The sequence below is a fragment of the Nerophis ophidion genome, linkage group LG07 (genome assembly GCF_033978795.1).
Source record: "Nerophis ophidion isolate RoL-2023_Sa linkage group LG07, RoL_Noph_v1.0, whole genome shotgun sequence".
NCBI classification, from domain to species: domain Eukaryota; kingdom Metazoa; phylum Chordata; class Actinopteri; order Syngnathiformes; family Syngnathidae; genus Nerophis; species Nerophis ophidion.
In genome coordinates, this window is record NC_084617.1 from 77,038,531 (window position 1) to 77,059,346 (window position 20,816).

The following is a 20,816-nucleotide window of genomic DNA, read 5'->3' on the forward strand; positions in this document are numbered from 1 at the left end:
TGATACCAAAAAAAAAAAAAGTTTATTCATGTGCTCGGTCTATTAGTGAGAGATCTCACAACAGACACAACACCTTTAGACATTCAAAACAGAGACAGAAAAAGATATAAAAGTAACACAAAACATGTAAAAGGGGACATGTCTTTGACTAAATAACCAACAAATTAATGTGACAGCTGTTGCATGAACTCCTGTGAGACAGAAAATACTCTAGAACAGGGATTCTCAAACTGTGGTACGCGGGCTCTGTTTAGTGCAGACCGGGGCCAATTTGACCTGAGCAATTGAGCTTTTCAATCTGGCCAGCCGGACATTCTCAAATAATATTTTTAGATGTTTAAGAAGGAAAGTGTAGCTGCCATTATGATGTGCACTCATCTTTTCTAATGACCCTAAGTCTTCAACTATACTAAGTATTTCAATGCTTGGAATCTGCATGATATACTAATTACTATGGTCATCTAATTAGTTACTATGGTCATCTAATTAGTTACCATGGTCATCTAACTAGTTACTATGGTCATCTAATTAGTTACCATGGTCATCTAATTAGTTACTATGGTCATCTAACTAGTTACTATGGTCATGTAATTAGTTACTATGGTCATGTAATTAGTTACTATGGTCATCTAATTAGTTACTATGGTCATCTAATTAGTTACTTTGGTCATCTAATTAGTTACTATGGTCATCTAATTAGTTACTATGGTCATCTAATTACAAACCCTGTTTCCATATGAGTTGGAAAATTGTGTTAGATGTAAATATAAACAGAATACAATGATTTGCAAATCCTTTTCACCCCATATTCAGTTGAATATGCTACAAAGACAAGATATTTGATGTTCAAATTTATAAACTTTATTTTTCTTTTGCAAATAATCATTAACTTAAGAATTTCATGGCTGCAACACGTGCCAAAGTAGTTGGGAAAGGGCATGTTCACCACTGTTACATCACCTTTTCTTTTAACAACACTCAATAAACGTTTGGGAACTGAGGAAACTAATTGTTGAAGCTTTGAAAGTGGAATTCTTTCCCATTCTTGTTTTATATAGAGCTTCAGTCCTTCAACAGTCCGGGGTCTCCGCTGTCGTATTTTACGCTTCATAAAGCGCCACACATTTTCCATGGGAGACAGGTCTGGACTGCAGGCGGGCCAGGAAAGTAAATAAATGGGTTGTACTTGTATAGCGCTTTTCTACCTTCAAGGTACTCAAAGCGCTTTGACACTACTTCCACATTTACCCATTCACACACTGATGGAAGGAGCTGCCATGCAAGGCGCTAACCAGCACCCATCAGGAGCAAGGGTGAAGTGTCTTGCTCAAAGACACAATGGACGTGACGAGGTTGGTACTAGGTGTGGATTTAATCAGGGACCCTCGGGTTGCGCACGGCCACTCTCCCACTGCGCCACGCCGTCTCATTTCAAATTGTTTTTTTTTTTACAACGCCACGCTGTTGTAACATGTGCTTTGGTCCAGATGACACAATGTCAAATATTTCCAAAAACAATTTGAAATGTGGACTCGTCAGACCACAGAACACTTTTCCACTTTGCATCAGTCCATCTTAGATGATCTCAGGCCCAGAGAAGCCGGCGGCGTTTCTGGATGTTGTTGATAAATGGCTTTCGCTTTGCATAGTAGAGCTTTAACTTGCACCTACAGATGTAGCGACCAACTGTATTTAGTGACAGTGGTTTTCTGAAGTGTTCCTGAGCCCATGTGGTGATATCCTTTAGAGATTGATGTCGGTTTTTGATACAGTGCCGTCCAAGGAATGGAAGGTGACGGTCATTCAATATTGGTTTCCGGCCATGCTGCTTACGTGGAGTGATTTCTCCAGATTCTCTGAACCTTTTGATGATATTATGGAGCGTAGATGTTGAAATCCCTAAATTTCTTGCAATGTCACTTTGAGAAAGGTTGTTCTTAAACTGTTTGACTATTTGCTCACGCAGTTGTGGACAAAGGGGTGTACCTCGCCCCATCCTTTTTGTGAAAGACTGAGCATTTTTTGAGAAGCTGTTTTTATAGCCGATCATGGCACCCACCTGTTCCCAATTAGCCTGCACACCTGTGGGATGTTCCAAATAAGTGTTTGATGAGCATTCCTCAACTTTATCAGTATTTATTGCCACCTTTCACAACTTCTTTGTCACGTGTTGCTGGCATCAAATTCTAAAGTTAATGATTACTTACAAAAAAAAATTGTTTATGAGTTTGAACATCAAATATGTTGTCTTTGTAGCATATTCAACTGAATATGGCTTGAAAAGGATTTGCAAATCATTGTATTCTGTTTATATTTACATCTAACACAATTTCCCAACCCAGATGGAAACAGGGTTTGTAGTTATGGTCATTTAAGTCCCAGCAGCTCAGACGAGGCACCAAGCAGTGTGGGAGGGGAGTGTTTCCACAGAGTGTTTCCAGAACCTGAAAAGTGGGTGTCAGGGACAGACACGGAAGGAGATTTTTACAAGAAAGTTGTAAAGCTTTGTGATATATCGCATATATCAGATTGTAGGTTTTTTGTTTTTTTTTACCCTTCGCGTTCATATTTTGCTGTGTTTGTTGCATTTTGCTTGATTGTAAAATATGTGGATGCAGAGGGGGTGTGATGTTCATATATTGGCAAAATTCAGTGTTTTATCCTTCATAGTTAATATTGTCAGTCCCACATTCTTTATTTTCATGGACATTCTGGGTGTCTCACGCAGTAAAAAAACATAAAATCCCATTCCGTTTTTTCAGGCGGTCTGTCATAAAGTTTTTTAGCATTCAATCAGACATTATTGTGAGGTTTTGTATTTGTGTTCTTGAAAATCAGATATACCAGCCCCCATACACATTTTTTTTTTCAAATTTGGCCACCAGAGTCAAAATAATTGTCCAGGCCTGATCTAGTGGCATGCCAAATAATCACATACACAGTGTTACTGTTCAAAATGTGTGTAATGTTACAGTGACCAAAATATTAAATATACTTGTAATGAACACTAGACCTACTGTATTTCAATGTTGGCCATTAGGTGGTACTTGAAGAGCAAAGTCCTTTCTGAGTTGGTGAAAAAATGTTTGCAAACCACGGCTTTAAAACACTGCACAGAAAGACCAAAGCACCTTCCATCATGTGAACTAAACCTGGTGGTCATCTTCCTTGCTGGTTTTTACACAAATGACTGTCAACACCAACATGGACTCGGACTGACTGCATGGTTGCAATACCACTTTCTTTCACTGTCATTGTTAGAGTGGTTATCAAGCATACCGTATTTCCTTGAATTGCCGCCGGGTATATAGTATGCGCCTGTCTAGAATTACTGCCGGGTCAAACTCGTTTCGCAAAATATTATTTTTATTAGCGCATGTCCAGAATTTCCACAGGGTCAAACTCGTCACGTCACGAGTGACACTTCACCTGTCATCATTTTCAAAATGGAGGGGGCTGATTTCAATCATTGGAAATCGCATAAAGGGAAGAAGATTAAGAGCTGTTCAGTAGGATTTAAGGTCCAAGCTGTTCAATATGCTAAAAAGAACAGTAAGCAGCTATGTTTTATTAATATACCGTAGCTGCGTGTGTCAAATATGAGTCATTAAATGACTCCCGCCTCCTGGTGGTAGAGGGCGCTAGTGATCCTTCTTGCGACTACTCGGCTGCAGAAGAAGTGACAACAAGCAGCAAGAGTGAGCAGCGATCGTTTATTTTTTCCTCTCGCTTGCACTTTTAACATGGAGGATTACATATCTAAAATAAAACACTTTTCTAAACTGGACCTTCAATCGAAGCAGGAGGTAATAAAGGAAGATCTCCATCGAGACAGAGAGACTTTTAAAACTGAAGAAAGATAAGGAAGACTTCAATAAACAAGTTATCAATGCTTTTGATCAGAAGGAGCTGCGCATGGACTTCATTTATAAGTAAAGGTAAGACCATAATAACGTTTTTTTTAATTAAATGTGCTTTTCATGATGGTATCCTTACATCACACTCAAATTCTTAAGCGCGGGCCTAAATTTACCGCATGCCTTTGGTAAGCGCCGGAGTGAGAAGAGGTTTTAAATGAATTAGCGCCCCGGCGGCATTTGAAGGAAATACGGTAAGCACACCAAGCGACACAGACTATCACTACCTTGCCTGAAACTACAGTTGTACAAAAATGCATGTTTAAATAATTGCAGTACAGTACAAACTTAGCATTAAGAGGTGGCAGGAATCACCACAACCTCCTACTCCTAATATCTGTGAAAAGTTACACTGGTTTGAATGACGCTTATTCGCTATTTGTCTGAAAATATGGAATGATTTGGCAGGTGAAACATTAATAAAAGCTGTGAGCTGCTTTCACTTGTTTGAGACAGCAATACTGGAATTTCTCAAATACAAATAAAAGATGCAGAGATGAATAATGGAACTAGAAACATTGTTTTGTTACGCTGCCGTTTGTGCACATCAAATATGTTTCCAACATGCTGGTGTTAACAAATAAGTCTGCAGAACTGAAGAGAAAATGTTTTCTGCTGGCAGAGTCATTGATTGCTCATTCAACGCATTTCTGCTCCAATCTAATCTGTTCATGCATTCAACTTTTCATTCTGGGGAGGTATTCATGGTTAGTGTCTCTCTCACCATGAACACACCAGCTCCCTCTGCCTTTTCCTAGCCTTCCTCCCACTCATCTCATCAGCTGTCAGCCTGTACACAACTACGGCCTCACAATTAGAGAAGACTTTTTTAAAAAACAGTATCAGCTGAAAGAGTGTTTTTTTGTGCAGTATCAGGTCACCTGCTTCCTGCTACCATGGTCTGATGTCAACTTCCTGACACGCTCAACCAGTGAGAATGTTAACTAAGCACACTTCATGATTACTTTGGCCTTCAGAATGCTTTCACCCCCGCCTGAAGTAAAAGTGAAACAACAACAGAAATGAAGTAATGAGTGTATGTAGTAAAACACAAGTCGAACTATCCTTGATGAGTTTCATAGTTCTTACAGTATATGCTGGATATATCTGCATCACAGACTAGTTTACACCAGGGGTGCCCAAAGAGGGGCCCGGGGGCCAAATCTAGCCTGTTGAATTCTTGTGTTTGGCTTCCCAAATTTGATACGTTGTTCATACTGACCTTTTTCAAGCTCACTAGGGGTGTCCTGATCAGGTACCAGCAAAAATAATAATAATAATAATATGGGATTATATCATCTTGAAAGGAGTAATCTCAGGTATAATATCCGATACAAGCAGCTGCAAAAAGTCATTCAATAAGCACCAAGCAAAGGTAAATATGGGTAGTCACAGGCTACGATGAGCTAGCAGCTACACAGCAGCTCAGCACACAAACTAGTCATATGTAATGAGTGTCTTGAAGTGAAAGTTGCAGTCCAAAACACAATTGTTAACAACTATAAATATTTATAGTTGCATATTACTTACAAACACAAAGGCTCCAGTAACAAACGTGTCCGCATCCATCAACATACTGCGTCCTGAGCTTAAATGAATGAATTCGGTCAAAAGATGCTTACAGTTTAAATAAGATGACTTGTTTTCAGGCAAATTGATGCACTTGAAATATTTTCTGTTCTGACTGAAAAAAATGTTGATGAAGTTTTTTGTTGTAAGTTGATCTAAAGTTATTCTCTTTAATGTTAATTAGGATACATATGCACAGGTGTCCTTACAACATTTTTATATAAATATAATACTATTATAGTTGTTTTCTTCTCCCTGTGGGAGGGGCGTAACAGGAAATAAGCTCTGCGCTGATAACATTTTTAGAAAAAAAAAAATATTGTATTATAGGGGCGGTATAGCTCGGTTGGTAGAGCGGCCGTGCCAGCAACTTGAGGGTTGCAAGTTCGATCCCCGCTTCCGCCATCCTAGTCAATGCCGTTGTGTCTTTGGGCAAGACACTTTACCCACCTGCTCCCAATACCACCAACACTGGTTTAATTGTAACTTAGATATTGGGTTTCACTATGTAAAGCCCTTTGAGTCACTTGAGGAAAAAGCGCTATATAAATATAATTCACTTCACTTCATTTGCACGTGAAACATTTTCAAAATGGCCCCAACATCCTTTGGTTTTTCAGTCTGCGGCCCTCAGTAGAAAGTTCGGACAATCCTGGTTAATTGTAAAATGTTTTGTGTTTTTCATCCCTACAAAATGTTCTTGCTTTGACTAATTTCTCTCCATCAAACCTTTAAATCGGATCCTCAAGGCTCCAATCAGGACACCCCTAAAGCTTGCATAATCCTTGCTGGCATTTCCACAAGACTAACACGTCATTGAATGTTTTTTTAAAAATTGACATCAAGGCTATTTGTGTTTCACACTTCAAATCACGGTGACCCATTGGCGCATTTTGACTTTGGCCCTTTTGGGCACCCCTGTTCAGACTATACATGTACTCAACCCATACACCTTAAAAAGCTAAAGACCTACTCTGTTACAAATTATAGGCTTTAAACCTTACTTTTCTAGACCCTGACCCAAAATAGAGTGTGCAGTACCACACGTATAGAAGCTCCTGCACTCCTTAACTGAAGAGCTTGACAAAGCAGCCATGGCAGTAGGGTTTGTCGTTTTGTTCTTTAAAGGTGCCTTTGTTTAGCTGCTTGAGGCAGAAAGCACAGACGAAGTGTTCCGGGTGGAACTTCTTGGACATGGCCGTGATACAGCGGCCCGTGATGGGCTTCTGACAGCCGGAGCACAGAGAGCCGCGGTGCTCGTGGTAGTGGACTTCACAGTAAGGCTGGCCGTCGTGCTCGAAGAAACTTCCGTTCACAAATGGCGTGAAGCACTCCTGTAAGGACATGATGAGTGGTGGAGATGTAGTGTAGTCTCACACTAACAATATACTGTATGTAGTGTAGTCTCACACTAACAATATACTGTATGTAGTGTAGTCTCACACTAACAATATACTGTATGTAGTGTAGTCTCACACTAACAATATACTGTATGTAGTGTAGTCTCACACTAACAATATACTGTATGTAGTGTAGTCTCACACTAACAATATACTGTATGTAGTGTAGTCTCACACTAACAATATACTGTATGTAGTGTAGTCTCACACTAACAATATACTGTATGTAGTGTAGTCTCACACTAACAATATACTGTATGTAGTGTAGTCTCACACTAACAATATACTGTATGTAGTGTAGTCTCACACTAACAATATACTGTATGTAGTGTAGTCTCACACTAACAATATACTGTATGTAGTGTAGTCTCACACTAACAATATACTGTATGTAGTGTAGTCTCACACTAACAATATACTGTATGTAGTGTAGTCTCACACTAACAATATACTGTATGTAGTGTAGTCTCACACTAACAATATACTGTATGTAGTGTAGTCTCACACTAACAATATACTGTATGTAGTGTAGTCTCACACTAACAATATACTGTATGTTGTGTAGTCTCACACTAACAATATACTGTATGTTGTGTAGTCTCACACTAACAATATACTGTATGTAGTGTAGTCTCACACTAACAATATACTGTATGTAGTGTAGTCTCACACTAACAATATACTGTATGTAGTGTAGTCTCACACTAACAATATACTGTATGTAGTGTAGTCTCACACTAACAATATACTGTATGTAGGACTATCAGACACCAGCTACGTACCCGGCAAACAAAACACTCTGGGTGCCAAAGGGAGTTGAGCGCTGAGATGTAGTTCTCCACAATGGCTCTGGCACAACCACCGCACTTTGGTGCAAACATGTCAAAGTAATCCTTCCTGCAGTATGCCTTTCCATCCTTTTCATGAAACCCTGCCAGAGGAAGAACATGACCAGAACTCACAGATCAGACAAATGTAACTAAGGGGAGACACAGTTGACAAAATACCGTCTGGGTCGAAAAAGCATCCGCACTGAGCGCAGAAGAAGTGTTCGGGATGCCAGGTTTTGTCCAGCGCGGTCACAACTTGCTGTAAATAATGCAACACATGACATACATCACATTGTCACCAAGAAACAAAGCAGTCGTAAGAAAACGTACATTGAGAATGGGCCCGTTGCAGTAGTGGCATCGTGGCGAGCAAAGGTTGTGGTAGTCTCTCTCACAGTAGGGCTGTCCTTCACGCTCAAAGAAGTTTCTGGAGCCGATCTCCTCTTGACAGTGCGTGCACACAAAGTGTTCAGGATGCCACGTGCGGCCCATGGCGATTACAACCTGCGCCAATCAGACGTCAGCATAGAACTCAGAAATACACAAGAACAGCTGTAAAATGAGTTTTTCATTCTGCAAAGTGTCATGGATCTGATTACATATTTAGTAAAAACTATCTAAACTACCTTAAACAATGAAAAAAAAGTAACTTAATCATGAGATATAATCATTTAACCCATTCATAAATCTTTGAAATATTTGAGTTACTTATCTCAAATATACTTTCTGTTTATTTTATTTTTTGAAACAGACAATTTAGTAGTGAAGTGAATTATATTTATATAGCGCTTTTCTCTAGCGACTCAAAGCGCTTTACATAGTGAAACCCAATATATAAGTTACAATTAAACCAGTGTGGGTGGCACTAGGGAGCAGGTGGGTAAAGTGTCTTGCCCAAGGACACAACGGCATTGACTAAAATGGCAGAAGCGGGAATCGAACCTGCAACCCTCAAGTTGCTGGCACGGCCGCTCTACCAACCGAGCTAAACCGCCCCCATGTGTAAAGTGTAAAAATACACTTTACATATGCTGTCCTTGGGTTTGAACTCAATACTGTTACTGCAACACATTACTCCCTCTAAAAAGGCCCCAGGAAACTGAATTATTCAGATATACTGCAGGACAAAAGCTGCGTTCACTCATTAATTTTTGCGTATATTAGATGATGCCAACTATGAATGTGGGGGTTAAAATCTCAGCACAGTCCTGTTACCTAAATTGTCCACTAATAATTTTTTTTGACCATTTTATTATCTTTTTAAATACTATCTTTTATTGTATATATGTATTTATTTCATTCAGGGACAGTACAATAAAACATTGCGACACATAGGTTGCCGATGTCAAAGAACATAAGACTTCTAGCCAAAGGCTAATTTGCAACCCTCATCCCTGGTTAGACTTTAAAAGAAAAGTGAAAAAGACATACAAAAAGATTAAAACAAGTACAAAATAATAATACATTAAAGATAAAGATTAAAGATAATGGGCCCCTTTTGTCCAAACTACATCCAGTTCTAGTGCTCACAATTCTGATTTTCTTTAAGTCACTTTTTCAGTTTTGTGGATAAAAGTTTAATGTTGGACTGTGACTTTAAGTCCAGCAGCAAAGACTTCCACAGATGTGAGTCTTCACTGACAATGCAGACAGACTAAGTGTGGTCCGGCACCTTCACTACTGTACCTTTGGATTTGAATGAATGAACGGTTTATTTTGAGCCATGCAAACAAAACAAGAGAATGACATAAAATACAAAAGAAATATATAAATACATTATTTTTTACACCTACATTGAAAACATTACATGTGACTAATCTTTTGTAGATGTCAAGATTGGCTCAAAAGGGAGTGGGAAGAAGTAAACTTATTAGGTCCCACCCCTATACATATACAATATATATTTACAATATATAATACAATAATATATATAATATAATTCAGTTCAGTGGTTGCTGCATAGATGCTATATATTATCTATATATAATACATTTAAATTCACACACACTTACATATATACATATGTACACACACATATATACACAGACATATATACAATTTATATATATATATATATATACATATATATATATATATATATATATATATATATATATATAATTATATACACACACACACATATATATAATTTATATATATACACACACACACATATATATATATATATATATATATACACACACACACACATATACATATACATATATATATATATATATATATATATATATATACACACACATACATACACACATAATCACATACATACACAAATGCATATACCCAAAATACACATATGCCCATCATATACACACACACACACACACACACACACCTATATAAATACTGTATATATATATAATAGTATATATAATATACACTTTTGTCTAAACATTATTAACAGTTTATGGTGCCTATGGGAACAAGCTTTCATTTTAACTGTGATATTAGTGGTTAAAAGTGGATCTGTGGCTGTGGATTTCTTTACACATTACATCGGACTCATGAAGACACTTAAAAATAGCTTAGAAAAATGAAAGTAATAATCAAAACTCATCACGTTATATTTTTTGGGTATTATGGCAGTGATGATGCTTCATTGGTTTTTTGGTCAAATATCTTTAGTGTGTGTTTATATAACGACAACAGAGGCTTCACTACACATTTGGTGGCCTGTCCCCAGACCATGGCACAATAAGACATGAGATAAAATCCCTGCATGCATGTAAACTTGTGCAGCTTCAACAGATAAACAACACCTGAAACACTTTATATCTCCTGTTTATGGTCTTAGTCATTTTTTTAATATGGCCATCAATATTTAGCCTAGGGTCCAAAATAACATCCAAATATTTAAATTCCTTTACCTGCTCTATTTTATTTAGATTAATGTTGACCTTGATTTCATTTTATGATTGTTTCCTCAAAGAGAACAACATTGAGACTGTTTAGTTATAACTTAGAAAATGTATCAATTATATGAAACATCTACCCTGCCTTCCGCCTGATTGTAGCTGAGATAGGCACCAGCGCCCCCCGCAACCCCGAAGGGAATAAGCGGTAGAAAATGGATGGATGGATGGATCTATACATACAAACAGCCCTGTCACCTCCCCAAAGCACAACATTGGCGTGCTCAGCTTCAGTTATTGAGATCACACTTCTATATGGCCCAGAAAATGTGGTTTATTTTGCAGCATATTCCCCAACATGACAACACAGCACAGGTCGGACCGTTGGAGCGTATGTTGTCAAAAGTGTGGAGGGAAATTAGTGTCTTCATGGTGACAGCCGGAATAGTACATTCATAATCTTCATTCAAATAGGGAGATCTGCACCACTTTTGCATTTATCAATTGTACTTGCACTCCTATTACAAACCCCGTTTCCATATGAGTTGGGAAATTGTGTAAATATAAACAGAATACAATGATTTGCAAATCCTTTTCAACCCATATTCAGTCGAATGCACTACAAAGACAAGATATTTGATGTTCAAACTCATAAACTTTATTTTTTTTTGCAAATAATAATTGACTTAGAATTTCATGGCTGCAACATGTGCCAAAGTAGTTGGGAAAGGGCATGTTCACCACTGTGTTACATCACCTTTTCTTTTAACAACACTCAATAAACGTTTGGGAACTGAGGAAATTAATTGTTGAAGCTTTGAAAGTGGAATTCTTTCCCATTCTTGTTTTATGTAGAGCTTCAGTCGTTCAACAGTCCGGGGTCTCCGCTGTCGTATTTTACGCTTCATTATGCGCCACACATTTTCAATGGGAGACATGTCTGGACTGCAGGCGGGCCAGGAAAGTACCGGCACTCTTTTTTTACGAAGCCACGCTGTTGTAACACTTGTCTTGCTGAAATAAGCAGGGGCGTCCATGATAACATTGCTTGGATGACAACATATGTTGCTCCAAAACCTGTATGGACCTTTCAGCATTAATGTTGCCTTCACAGATGTGTAAGTTACCCATGCCTTGGGCACTAACACACCCCCATGCCATCACACATGCTGGCTTTTGAACTTTGCGCCTATAACAATCCGAATGGTTATTTTCCTCTTTGTTCCGGAGGACACCACGTCCTCTGTTTCCAAATATAATTTGAAATGTGGACTCGTCAGACCACAGAACACCTTTCCACTTTGCATCAGTCCATCTTAGGTGAGCTCGGGCCCAGCCAAACCGGCAGCGTTTCAGGATGTTGTTGATAAATGTGTTTGGCTTTGCATCGTAGAGTTTTAACTTGCACTTACAGATGTAGCGACCAACTGTAGTTACTGACAGTGGTTTTATGAAGTGTTCCTGAGCCCATGTGGTGATATCCTTTACACACTGATGTCGGTTTTTAATGCAGTACCGCCTGTGGGGTCAAAAGTCTGTAACATCATCGCTTACGTGCAGTGATTTCTCCAGATTCTCTGAACTTTTTGATGATTTTACGGACCGTAGATGGTAAAATCCCTAAATTCCTTGCAATAGTTCGTTGAGAAATGTTGTTCTAAAACTGTTCGACAATTTGATTACAAAGTGGTGACCCTCGCCCCATCCTTGTTTGTGAATTACTTAGCATTTCACGGAAGCTGCTTTTATACCCAATCATGGCACCCACCTGTTCCCAATTAGCCTGCACACCTGTGGGATGTTCCAAATAAGTGTTTGATGAGCATTCCTCAACTTTATCAGTATTTATTGCCACCTTTCCCAACTTCTTTGGCACGTGTTGCTGGCATAAAATTCTAAAGTTAATGATTTGAAAAAAAAAAATGTTTATCAGTTTGAACATCAAATATGTTGTCTTTGTAGCATATTCAACTGAATATGGCTTGAAAAGGATTTGCAAATCATTGTATTCTGTTTATATTTACATCTAACACCATTTCCCAACTCATATGGAAACGGGGTTTGTAGATCACACACACAACACGCCCACTAATAGTGCTCCATCCATCCATCCATTTGCTACCGCTTATTCCCTTTCGGGGTCGCAGGGGGCGCTGGCGCCTATCTCAGCTACAATCGGGCGGAAGGCAGGGTACACCCGGGACAAGTCGCCACCTCATCGCAGGGCCAACACAGATAGACAGACAACATTCACACTCACATTCACACACTAGGGACCATTTAGTGTTGCCAATCAACCTATCCCCAGGTGCATGTCTTTGGAAGTGGGAAGAAGCCGGAGTACCCGGAGGGAACCCACGCATTCACGGGGAGAACATGCAAACTCCACACAGAAAGATCCCGAGCCTGGATTTGAACCCAGGACTGCAGGAACTTCGTATTGTGAGGCAGACGCACTAACCCCTCTGCCACCATGAAGCAGAGGGGTTAGTGCGGACACGTTTTTTTCCGACACGCTATTTAACAGTTGTTATTTGTATCTTAGATCTTAGATCTTAGATTTCGAGTGTAAGAAAAGACAGACATTTACATGTATTTTAAGAAATGGTCCTATCGTGTGCGGGTTGCTGCTGGCCAATAACAGACCACATCTCACATCTCACCTGGCCCACGATTGGCTTCAAGCAGGCGCCACAAACTCCTTTAGCGACAGTCTGCACTCCCAGTTTGTTGAGGTCAGACTGCAGGCTCCCGAGCATGTTGTCCAGCTTGTTGACCTGTGTCTTGGCACTGCCAGGAGAACCCCCCTTGCCTTGAGCCATCTGAGGAATGCGGTCATTTGGAAAGTGTTAAAAATACACCTGATAGCTTCATTAGTCTCTTAGAAAGTTAACTGCAAGTATTTAATAAAAGGGACAGCCAGTAAGGAAGAAGAGACAAGGGTTCATGCCTGCACTGGGGAGAAGAGTGGGTCGTAGTCAGTTTGGCAGCCTACAGATACCAGGGCTTTGTCTGCAACTGGTGGGACATTTTCCACAGGTGGTAGCTGGGTTGGGCTTATACGAACAGAAGGAGAGGGCTCTGGTTTGGGGGCAGGAAGTTCCTGAACTTCGGCTGGTAAAGGTGCTCTTAGCTGCTGAGGGGGTGCTGTGATGTGCTGCTGGCTGTGAGAAGGCTGAGCGAGGGGAGAAGGTGGCAGAGGGGGTGGAGGTATAGGAACAGGAGCCTGCTGGCGTGGAAGTATTTGTTTAGGTTCTTCTGTGACTGGTGGGTGATGAGGAATGGGAGGTGATTGAGGCGGGAGAACCTTTCTCGCAGGAACAGGCGACCCGGGTGTAATTATGAGCTAGAGGAAGAGAGAAGGGGAGCAAACAAGGAACAGTGTAGGCCGTGAAAAAAAATGGAAATTAATCTATTTTTGAACACACCGCAGCCAACCTTGTCAACTTCGCCGGCGGCTCCGTCAGGACGGAAACGCTGTGGTTTGGACGTGACAACGACCCCGTCGGTCAGCCAGTCGTCTGATTGTTTACGCCGCCGCTCCGGGCGGGCGATACCGAACTTGCCCTGAAGCTCCTCGATGAGGCGATCTTGGGAAGTGTTCTTGTTGACAATGATAGGTCCCATTTTCCTGCGCAGGAGACCTTCTCGATACATAGGATGCACGTTGGGGATCTCCTTAGTCCGCCTTATTACTGATTTGATCTAGACGGGAATGTTGAGCAACTCATCATCAATCCACAGGAATCATCCTTGATTGAAAGAAACGGTCACAGCACTCCGAGCAGATGAGTTTTTCACTCACAAAGCAGGGATGCGGTTGCTGAAAGACGGGTTTAGAATCACACTCCATGCACGCCTTCTTACTTGCTGTGAAAAAACTCACAGCCTTCTCTCAAACTGCAGTAAGCCAAATGTGTTTCTTGACATCAAGAAGTGAATCAAACAGCAAAAAATATGTGCCAACAACTAGGGATGCACCGATTAATCGGTAACCGAATATATTCGGCCGAATAGGGCAAAAAAAGCCACATTCGGCCTTCGGTGGAATGAGTTAAAAACAAGGCCGAATAGTGGCGTGTGACGCAAGTTTTTGACGCGGTGACGCAATCAACCAACGTGCAGTGACGTTGGGATATGTTGTGTACCTGTATAAGTGTATGAGGTTACAAGCACACACTTATTGAGATTTAGTGGGGCCTCTGTTTACATTATTAGCCTGTTGTGTAGGCTACCTGTATAAGTGTATGAGGTTACAAGCACACACTTATTGAGATTTACTTGAGCCTTCTGTTTACATTATTAGCATATCTACTGTGGCTAAGCAGACTTTTGCCAAAAGGACAATAATTCATTTTTTGTGGGTTTATGCACTTTAATGCACTTTATTTTTTTTTGGAATGCATGTTTTGTTTGAAGGCCTAATAGAAATGAAAAACTTTGTGCTTTTTTTGAAAAGCAAAGGCTACTGGAATATTAAAAAAAATTCAATATTCAATAAAAAAATACTTTATTTGAAAAACATGTCTAAATATTTATTCTAGGCTATTCATGCAATATTAAAAAAATTGTGAAAAACTGCACTCATTATTCGGTATTCGGCCTTCGGCCAAGCGTTCAAATTTCATTCAGCTTTGGCCACAAATTTTCATTTCGGTGCATCCCTACCAACAACCTGAACTTCAGCTGGCTGTTCATAAACCAGTATTAGTGTGATTAGTCTATGGAGAACATTGTAATAGTATCATGTCCAGATAACTAAAATGGTCTGTTAAGCAAACCGCTACAGTAATTGATTTATTGTGCAGAAATACTAAGCACGCGTCTATCAGCTGTCTCCAACAGAAAGACATCAGAGGATTTATTTTCTGATAGCATGAAAGTCCAATTTCTCAATTAATGAGGTTCTAAATTGATTAATCAATTCCTGTTATATGATTTAACATATTGCATCTGTATACATGTTTGAAATAAACTTAAACCATAACCATAGTTATAAAATACAAATGGTACTCATTTTTTTCTCTTTACCATAAACAACTTCGGACAGTTCAAGTTTTAACATTCCATTACTACAGATCGCATTAAGGTATTGTTTCTTAAAGTATTCAGGGACTGTTATTTTTATGTTGACAGGCTGTAACGCAAAGTAAAGCTGGGAGTGTGTGCTTTATTCTTCTGCCGCACTCGACGAGAGTGCCGTGTGCGGGGAGCTGACTGCAAACAAAAGGACCTCCTGAGTGCGACTGCAGTCCTTTTTTCCGCGGTGATCTTGCAAAACTCTCAGTTACAAATATAATCAATAAAAATAACAATGATTTCCTTGCATAATCGTAACATTGCGTGGTTCACGATGCGCACAAGCCGCTTTAAGTTGGCACCGTAAATCTTTGCCAACAAAAGATGCGATGGCTTTTATTACTGTAAAGTTTCATGGTCCACGGAGAATCGGGAGATTATATAATGCTAGCAAGTCCCTTACTTTCTCTTGTTTTGCCCAGGAAGGCTTGTTGTTAGCTTAGCCAATGTATTACAAAGCCCTGATGGTTTCATTTGATGTTGCGGTCTCTACAAATGCCAAGCACAGAGTAGTACTGCCACAGGTACTAGTTGGTAGAGATGCACCACTCTGAATAGCAAACAAAAATGTTATCTTTGAGGAACACAAAGGCAACCTGCATCTAGCAAGAGAGGAAATGCCTACATGACCCGATGCAGAGACTCGGTCCATATTGGGAGGCTGCAGCAAAGGTAAATCCAGGGCAACATCAGGCGTCCCGGGGCATGTGGACGGCGTCATGCACTCGTCCATCCAGCTGGCTTCTGTCAGCGGGGTCATGCTGCCATCTGTGTACATTCTCTCGGTATAAGGCGTCATGGTGCCATCAAAACCGTCGTGGAAAGACATGGACAGCTCCTCATCGGCCCAGTCCAGCTCTCCATTGGCATCGGTACCTCCGTCCACTGATTCGTCAGTAATGGTGTTGGTGGCACAGGTGAAAGTGTTGGGCTGCGCACAGTTTCTGTCCATGGGAAGGAAAAACTCCTGTACTTCTGGGGCATCTCCGCTGAGACAATGTGTCTCCATCGTCAGCTGCGGGTCAGCTGACAGATTTTGTGAAAAACTCATTGCTAACAGCTTGTCCAGCGCTTCATCCAGGGAGGTTTCCTCTAAGGGGAGTTGATGCAGGACGAGGGGGCTGGCACTCTTGGTTGTGGGTCTTGGCTCCAGCACATGTCCAGTAGGGATTGAAGAAGTCGGGAAGGTCACAGGGGAAATGATGTTTGTAGTGGAGGTTTGGCAGGAAAACCTTGTGAGGGGAGGCGATATAGAGGAAGTAGCAGGGAGAGGTGAAGGTGAAGAGATAGAAGGGGTGAGTGTGTGAAGGGGAGAAGCAGAGTGATTCAAACTAGGATCATGGATGACAAAAGACCCATTGGTTTTTTTGTCAGGTGAACAAGACTGATTACAAGCAGCAGCTGAGGGTGAAAACTGCTCTACAGATGGACTAGGTGACTGTGAGGTCTTGTCCAGGACCGTGTTTACTGAGGTCAGTGAGGGAGTAGTGGATGGGCTTGAACTGGTTCTCTGCATGCTGGAGCTTAAAGACGCTGACTGTGACATGACCTGCAGCAAATGGCTCGGGGATGGGGGCACAAAGGCAAACGCATCTGCTACAAAGTCGAGGTCACTGGCCGCAGAAAGAGAGGAGATAGGACTGTGACAGGGAATATGATTCAGATGAGACGATGACAAGCCTCTGTCTCCTCCGTCCTCGTCTATGTGCAGCTCGAGACCAGCAGGCAGAGACAACAAAGAAGAGGCACAGGTAGATGGGTGGGACAGACTGAAGAAAGGAGAAGCCACTGGGGGGATGAAGGTAGAGACTGGAAGATGAGAAGTGGTAGAAGTTGCTCCTGTTGGGTGCAGCAAAGAGCCCAGAGAGCTGGGCTAGAAACACAGAAATGAAAGTAAGCCAGAACACAGAGTATCCATCAGGAATATGAAATAAAGTTTAAAAGGAGCCTTTTGTTTGTTAGTGGCCTGCTCATGATTCACTACTATATTTGTGTACCTTGAAGTCGGACAAGGAGGCCATCAGCTCGTCCAACTCTCTTGTGGCACAAGAAGCTGAAATCCGGGCTTGTTGCTGAGTGGGACTGTCCAAACCACTGTGGCGAGGGGAGGGGTTGGAAAATGCAATTTACTAAGGGTTAAGGGTGCAACAATTCGTTCAACAATAAAAAGTGTTGCCAACAAAAAAATGTGTTGACAATAGTCGAGACAATAGCTTGTGTTTCCAACAAAAACAAAAATGCTCGAGTCAGCGCAGAAGAGAAAAATGGTTAATAACACAGTGAGAGAATGGGAACATTTTACCCTAAACAAATCAAAGACATAAAAACTTTCCTCAGTTTGAAAAGTGGACCTTGCTCTGTGATGAGATAGTTATCGGACATCTGGGGGATGCGATCCCAACTCAGTATGATAGTTAGCTTTTTACCTAGCTATCTGACAACAGAGAAAGTTGCGTGAAAAATAACATTTAAATATATTTAAGCTAAAGTTAATTAAACTTTGTCTACACAATTTTATCTATATGTATTCAGCCTCTTTTTCCAACTGTTTTTATAAGTTGGTAGAGTGGCTGTGCCAGCAATCTGAGGGTTACTGGTTCAATCCCCACCTTCTACCATCCTAGTCACAGCCATTGTGTCCTTGAGCAAGACACTTCACCCTTGCTCCTGATGGGTGAGCGCCTTGCATGGCAGCTCCCGCCATCAGTGTGTGAATGTGTGTGTGAATGGGTGAATGTGGAAATACTGTCAAAGTGCGTTGGACTCCTTAAAAAGGGGTAGAAAAGCATTATAGAAGTAAAACCCATTTTCCATTTATCTGTAACAAACTTCAGATGTGAAGTTTCTAAAATATGTTAGATAGCTAAAATGCCAATAATTAGTCAGTAATACAATAATATACAATGACTGTGATATCTCTATCAATGCCAGGAGGTAATAACATACCTGTGTGCAGCTTTCAAACACTTCCTCACAAGCTCGCTAGATAAAGTTGGGTTTTGTAATTGTTGCTATTTTTGATTGCCTTTATCCATCCATCCATCCATCCATCATCTTCCGCTTATCCGAGGTCGGGTCGCGGGGGCAGCAGCCTAAGCAGGGAAGCCCAGACTTCCCTATCTCCAGCCACTTCGTCTAGCTCTTCCCGGGGGATCCCGAGGCGTTCCCAGGCCAGCCGGGAGACATAGTCTTTCCAACGTGTCCTGGGTCTTCCCCGTGGCCTCCTACCAGCTGGACGTGCCCTAAACACATCCCTAGGGAGGCGTTCGGGTGGCATCCTGACCAGATGCCCGAACCACCTCATCTGGCTCCTCTCGATGTGGAGGAGCAGCGGCTTTACTTTGAGTTCCTCCCGGATGGCAGAGCTTCTCACCCTATCTCTAAGGGAGAACCCCGCCACCCGGCGGAGGAAACTCATTTCGGCCGCTTGTACCCGTGATCTTATCCTTTCGGTCATGACCCAAAGCTCATGACCATAGGTGAGGATGGGAACGTAGATCGACCGGTAAATTGAGAGCTTTGCCTTCCGGCTCAGCTCCTTCTTCACCACAACGGATCGATACAACGTCCGCATTACTGAAGACGCCGCACCGATCCGCCTGTCGATCTCACGATCCACTCTTCCCCCACTCGTGAACTAGACTCCTAGGTACTTGAACTCCTCCACTTGGGGCAGGGTCTCCTCCCCAACCCGGAGATGGCACTCCACCCTTGCCTTTAGTTTACATTAAAAAATATACTTTGTTTTTGTGCTTACTTTTAAAATAGGGAAACATTTTAATAGTTATTTTTATTTTGTCGCAGCCTAATGAGCAGCACAGTTACAGTATATTCATCTTTATTGTTAGCACACGCCTATAAATATCTCCAGCTGAATTCAAAAGCTGTTAGTCGATTACTAATCAACTATCAATATACTTTTTAGTGTCAGCTTTTCTTTGGCATACGAACCTTGTTGAGGGCACTGAACCCTCCAGCTCATCCAAAAGACTCTCCACTGTTGGCCGAGCCTCATCCGACTTTGTTCCATTTCTCTTGGGCTCCTCATGAAGGGGTGGGCTAATTCGGATTTCAGGAGTATTGCCATTTTCATAGTGTGTGATGCTTGTGGATGGCAAGGGCGGTGCCCTCTCCTCTGTGGAAACATGAACACTATTCCTTTACTACTAATTAGCATTAACAGGCCTGACAAAGAAAGTCTTAATGTTACCTGTAGTGGGGAAGGAAGGGGAGCTCTGCTGAACCGCATTGAGCTCTAGCAGTAGCCTGTCAAGTTCTGAGAGGTTGCTGCCGAGGGCTGAGGTCATGGCTGCTGTCGATGAGTCTGATGACTTCTGTTTGTTAGGAAAGCTGACAACGAGAACCACGTGTTAACAACAGCTACAAGAGGAAATATTGACAGAGTGAGAGCAGCGAGTAACCTGTAGACGTGGTCTTCTTCAGTGTGAGACTGTGGAGAACTGCTTCTGTCCCCCGACCATGAGCTCTTTTGGGCCGAACCTAGAGACTGCATCCGTTCAACAGTCAGTCTTTTATCAGTCAATCCTTTTAGACTTTGAAAAAACTTATTTTTTGGTCATCTAGTGACAATCATTTTAACTGCACAAATACAGCAAGAGTTCAGCCTTGTATCTTAGTTTATTAATTTTTTTATTGATTGAAACTTTTATTAGTAGATTGCACAGTACAGTACATACTCCGTACAATTGACCACTAAATAGTAACACCCGATTAAGTTTTTCAACTTGTCCACGTTAATCAATTCATGGTACAAATATATATTATTACGTCACTTAGTTTGTACTGCTGACTTATAATTTACAAAAGAAACATGCATTGTTTCACATTAGATTTATAAAGCTGATATCAAATTGACGATGTACAACACACAAATATCTATCTAGTTTGGATCTTTTGACTACCGTATTTTTCGGAGTATAAGTCGCTCCGGAGTATAAGTCGCACCTGCCGAAAATGCATAATAAAGAAGGGAAAAAACATATATAAGTCGCACTGGAGTATAAGTCGCATTTTTAGGGGAAATGTATTTGATAAAACCCAACACCAAGAATAGACATTTGAAAGGCAATTTAAAATAAATAAAGAATAGTGAACAACAGTCTGAATAAGTGTAGGTTATATGAGGCA

The 20,816-nt window shown here is 41.0% G+C and overlaps 2 protein-coding genes across 4 annotated transcripts in view; both read right to left on the minus strand.

Annotated features, from left to right (window-relative positions):
• The window catches only part of LOC133556840 (cytoplasmic tRNA 2-thiolation protein 1), a 627,421-nt gene that overhangs the window by 571,345 nt on the left and 35,260 nt on the right, over window positions 1-20,816 (minus strand). The gene's annotated exons all lie outside the window — the stretch shown is intronic.
• Window positions 2,121-20,816, minus strand: part of LOC133556834 (paxillin-like) — a 45,456-nt gene continuing 26,760 nt past the window's right edge. The window contains exons 3-14 of one of the 3 annotated variants that reach the window (XM_061907139.1): window positions 20,090-20,175; window positions 19,879-20,018; window positions 19,620-19,803; window positions 17,666-17,762; window positions 16,294-17,541; window positions 14,028-14,294; window positions 13,540-13,935; window positions 13,253-13,411; window positions 8,047-8,220; window positions 7,894-7,975; window positions 7,669-7,817; window positions 2,121-6,820 (exon numbers count right to left, since the gene is read on the minus strand). In XM_061907139.1, coding sequence (XP_061763123.1) covers window positions 6,554-6,820; window positions 7,669-7,817; window positions 7,894-7,975; window positions 8,047-8,220; window positions 13,253-13,411; window positions 13,540-13,935; window positions 14,028-14,294; window positions 16,294-17,541; window positions 17,666-17,762; window positions 19,620-19,803; window positions 19,879-20,018; window positions 20,090-20,175 — 3,249 coding nt within the window. In that variant the 3' untranslated portion in view covers window positions 2,121-6,553. Of the gene's footprint in view, window positions 6,821-7,668; window positions 7,818-7,893; window positions 7,976-8,046; window positions 8,221-13,252; window positions 13,412-13,539; window positions 13,936-14,027; window positions 14,295-15,082; window positions 17,542-17,665; window positions 17,763-19,619; window positions 19,804-19,878; window positions 20,019-20,089; window positions 20,176-20,816 lie in introns of those variants that run through there. The other 2 variants (XM_061907141.1, XM_061907140.1) reach the window with 2 other exon arrangements.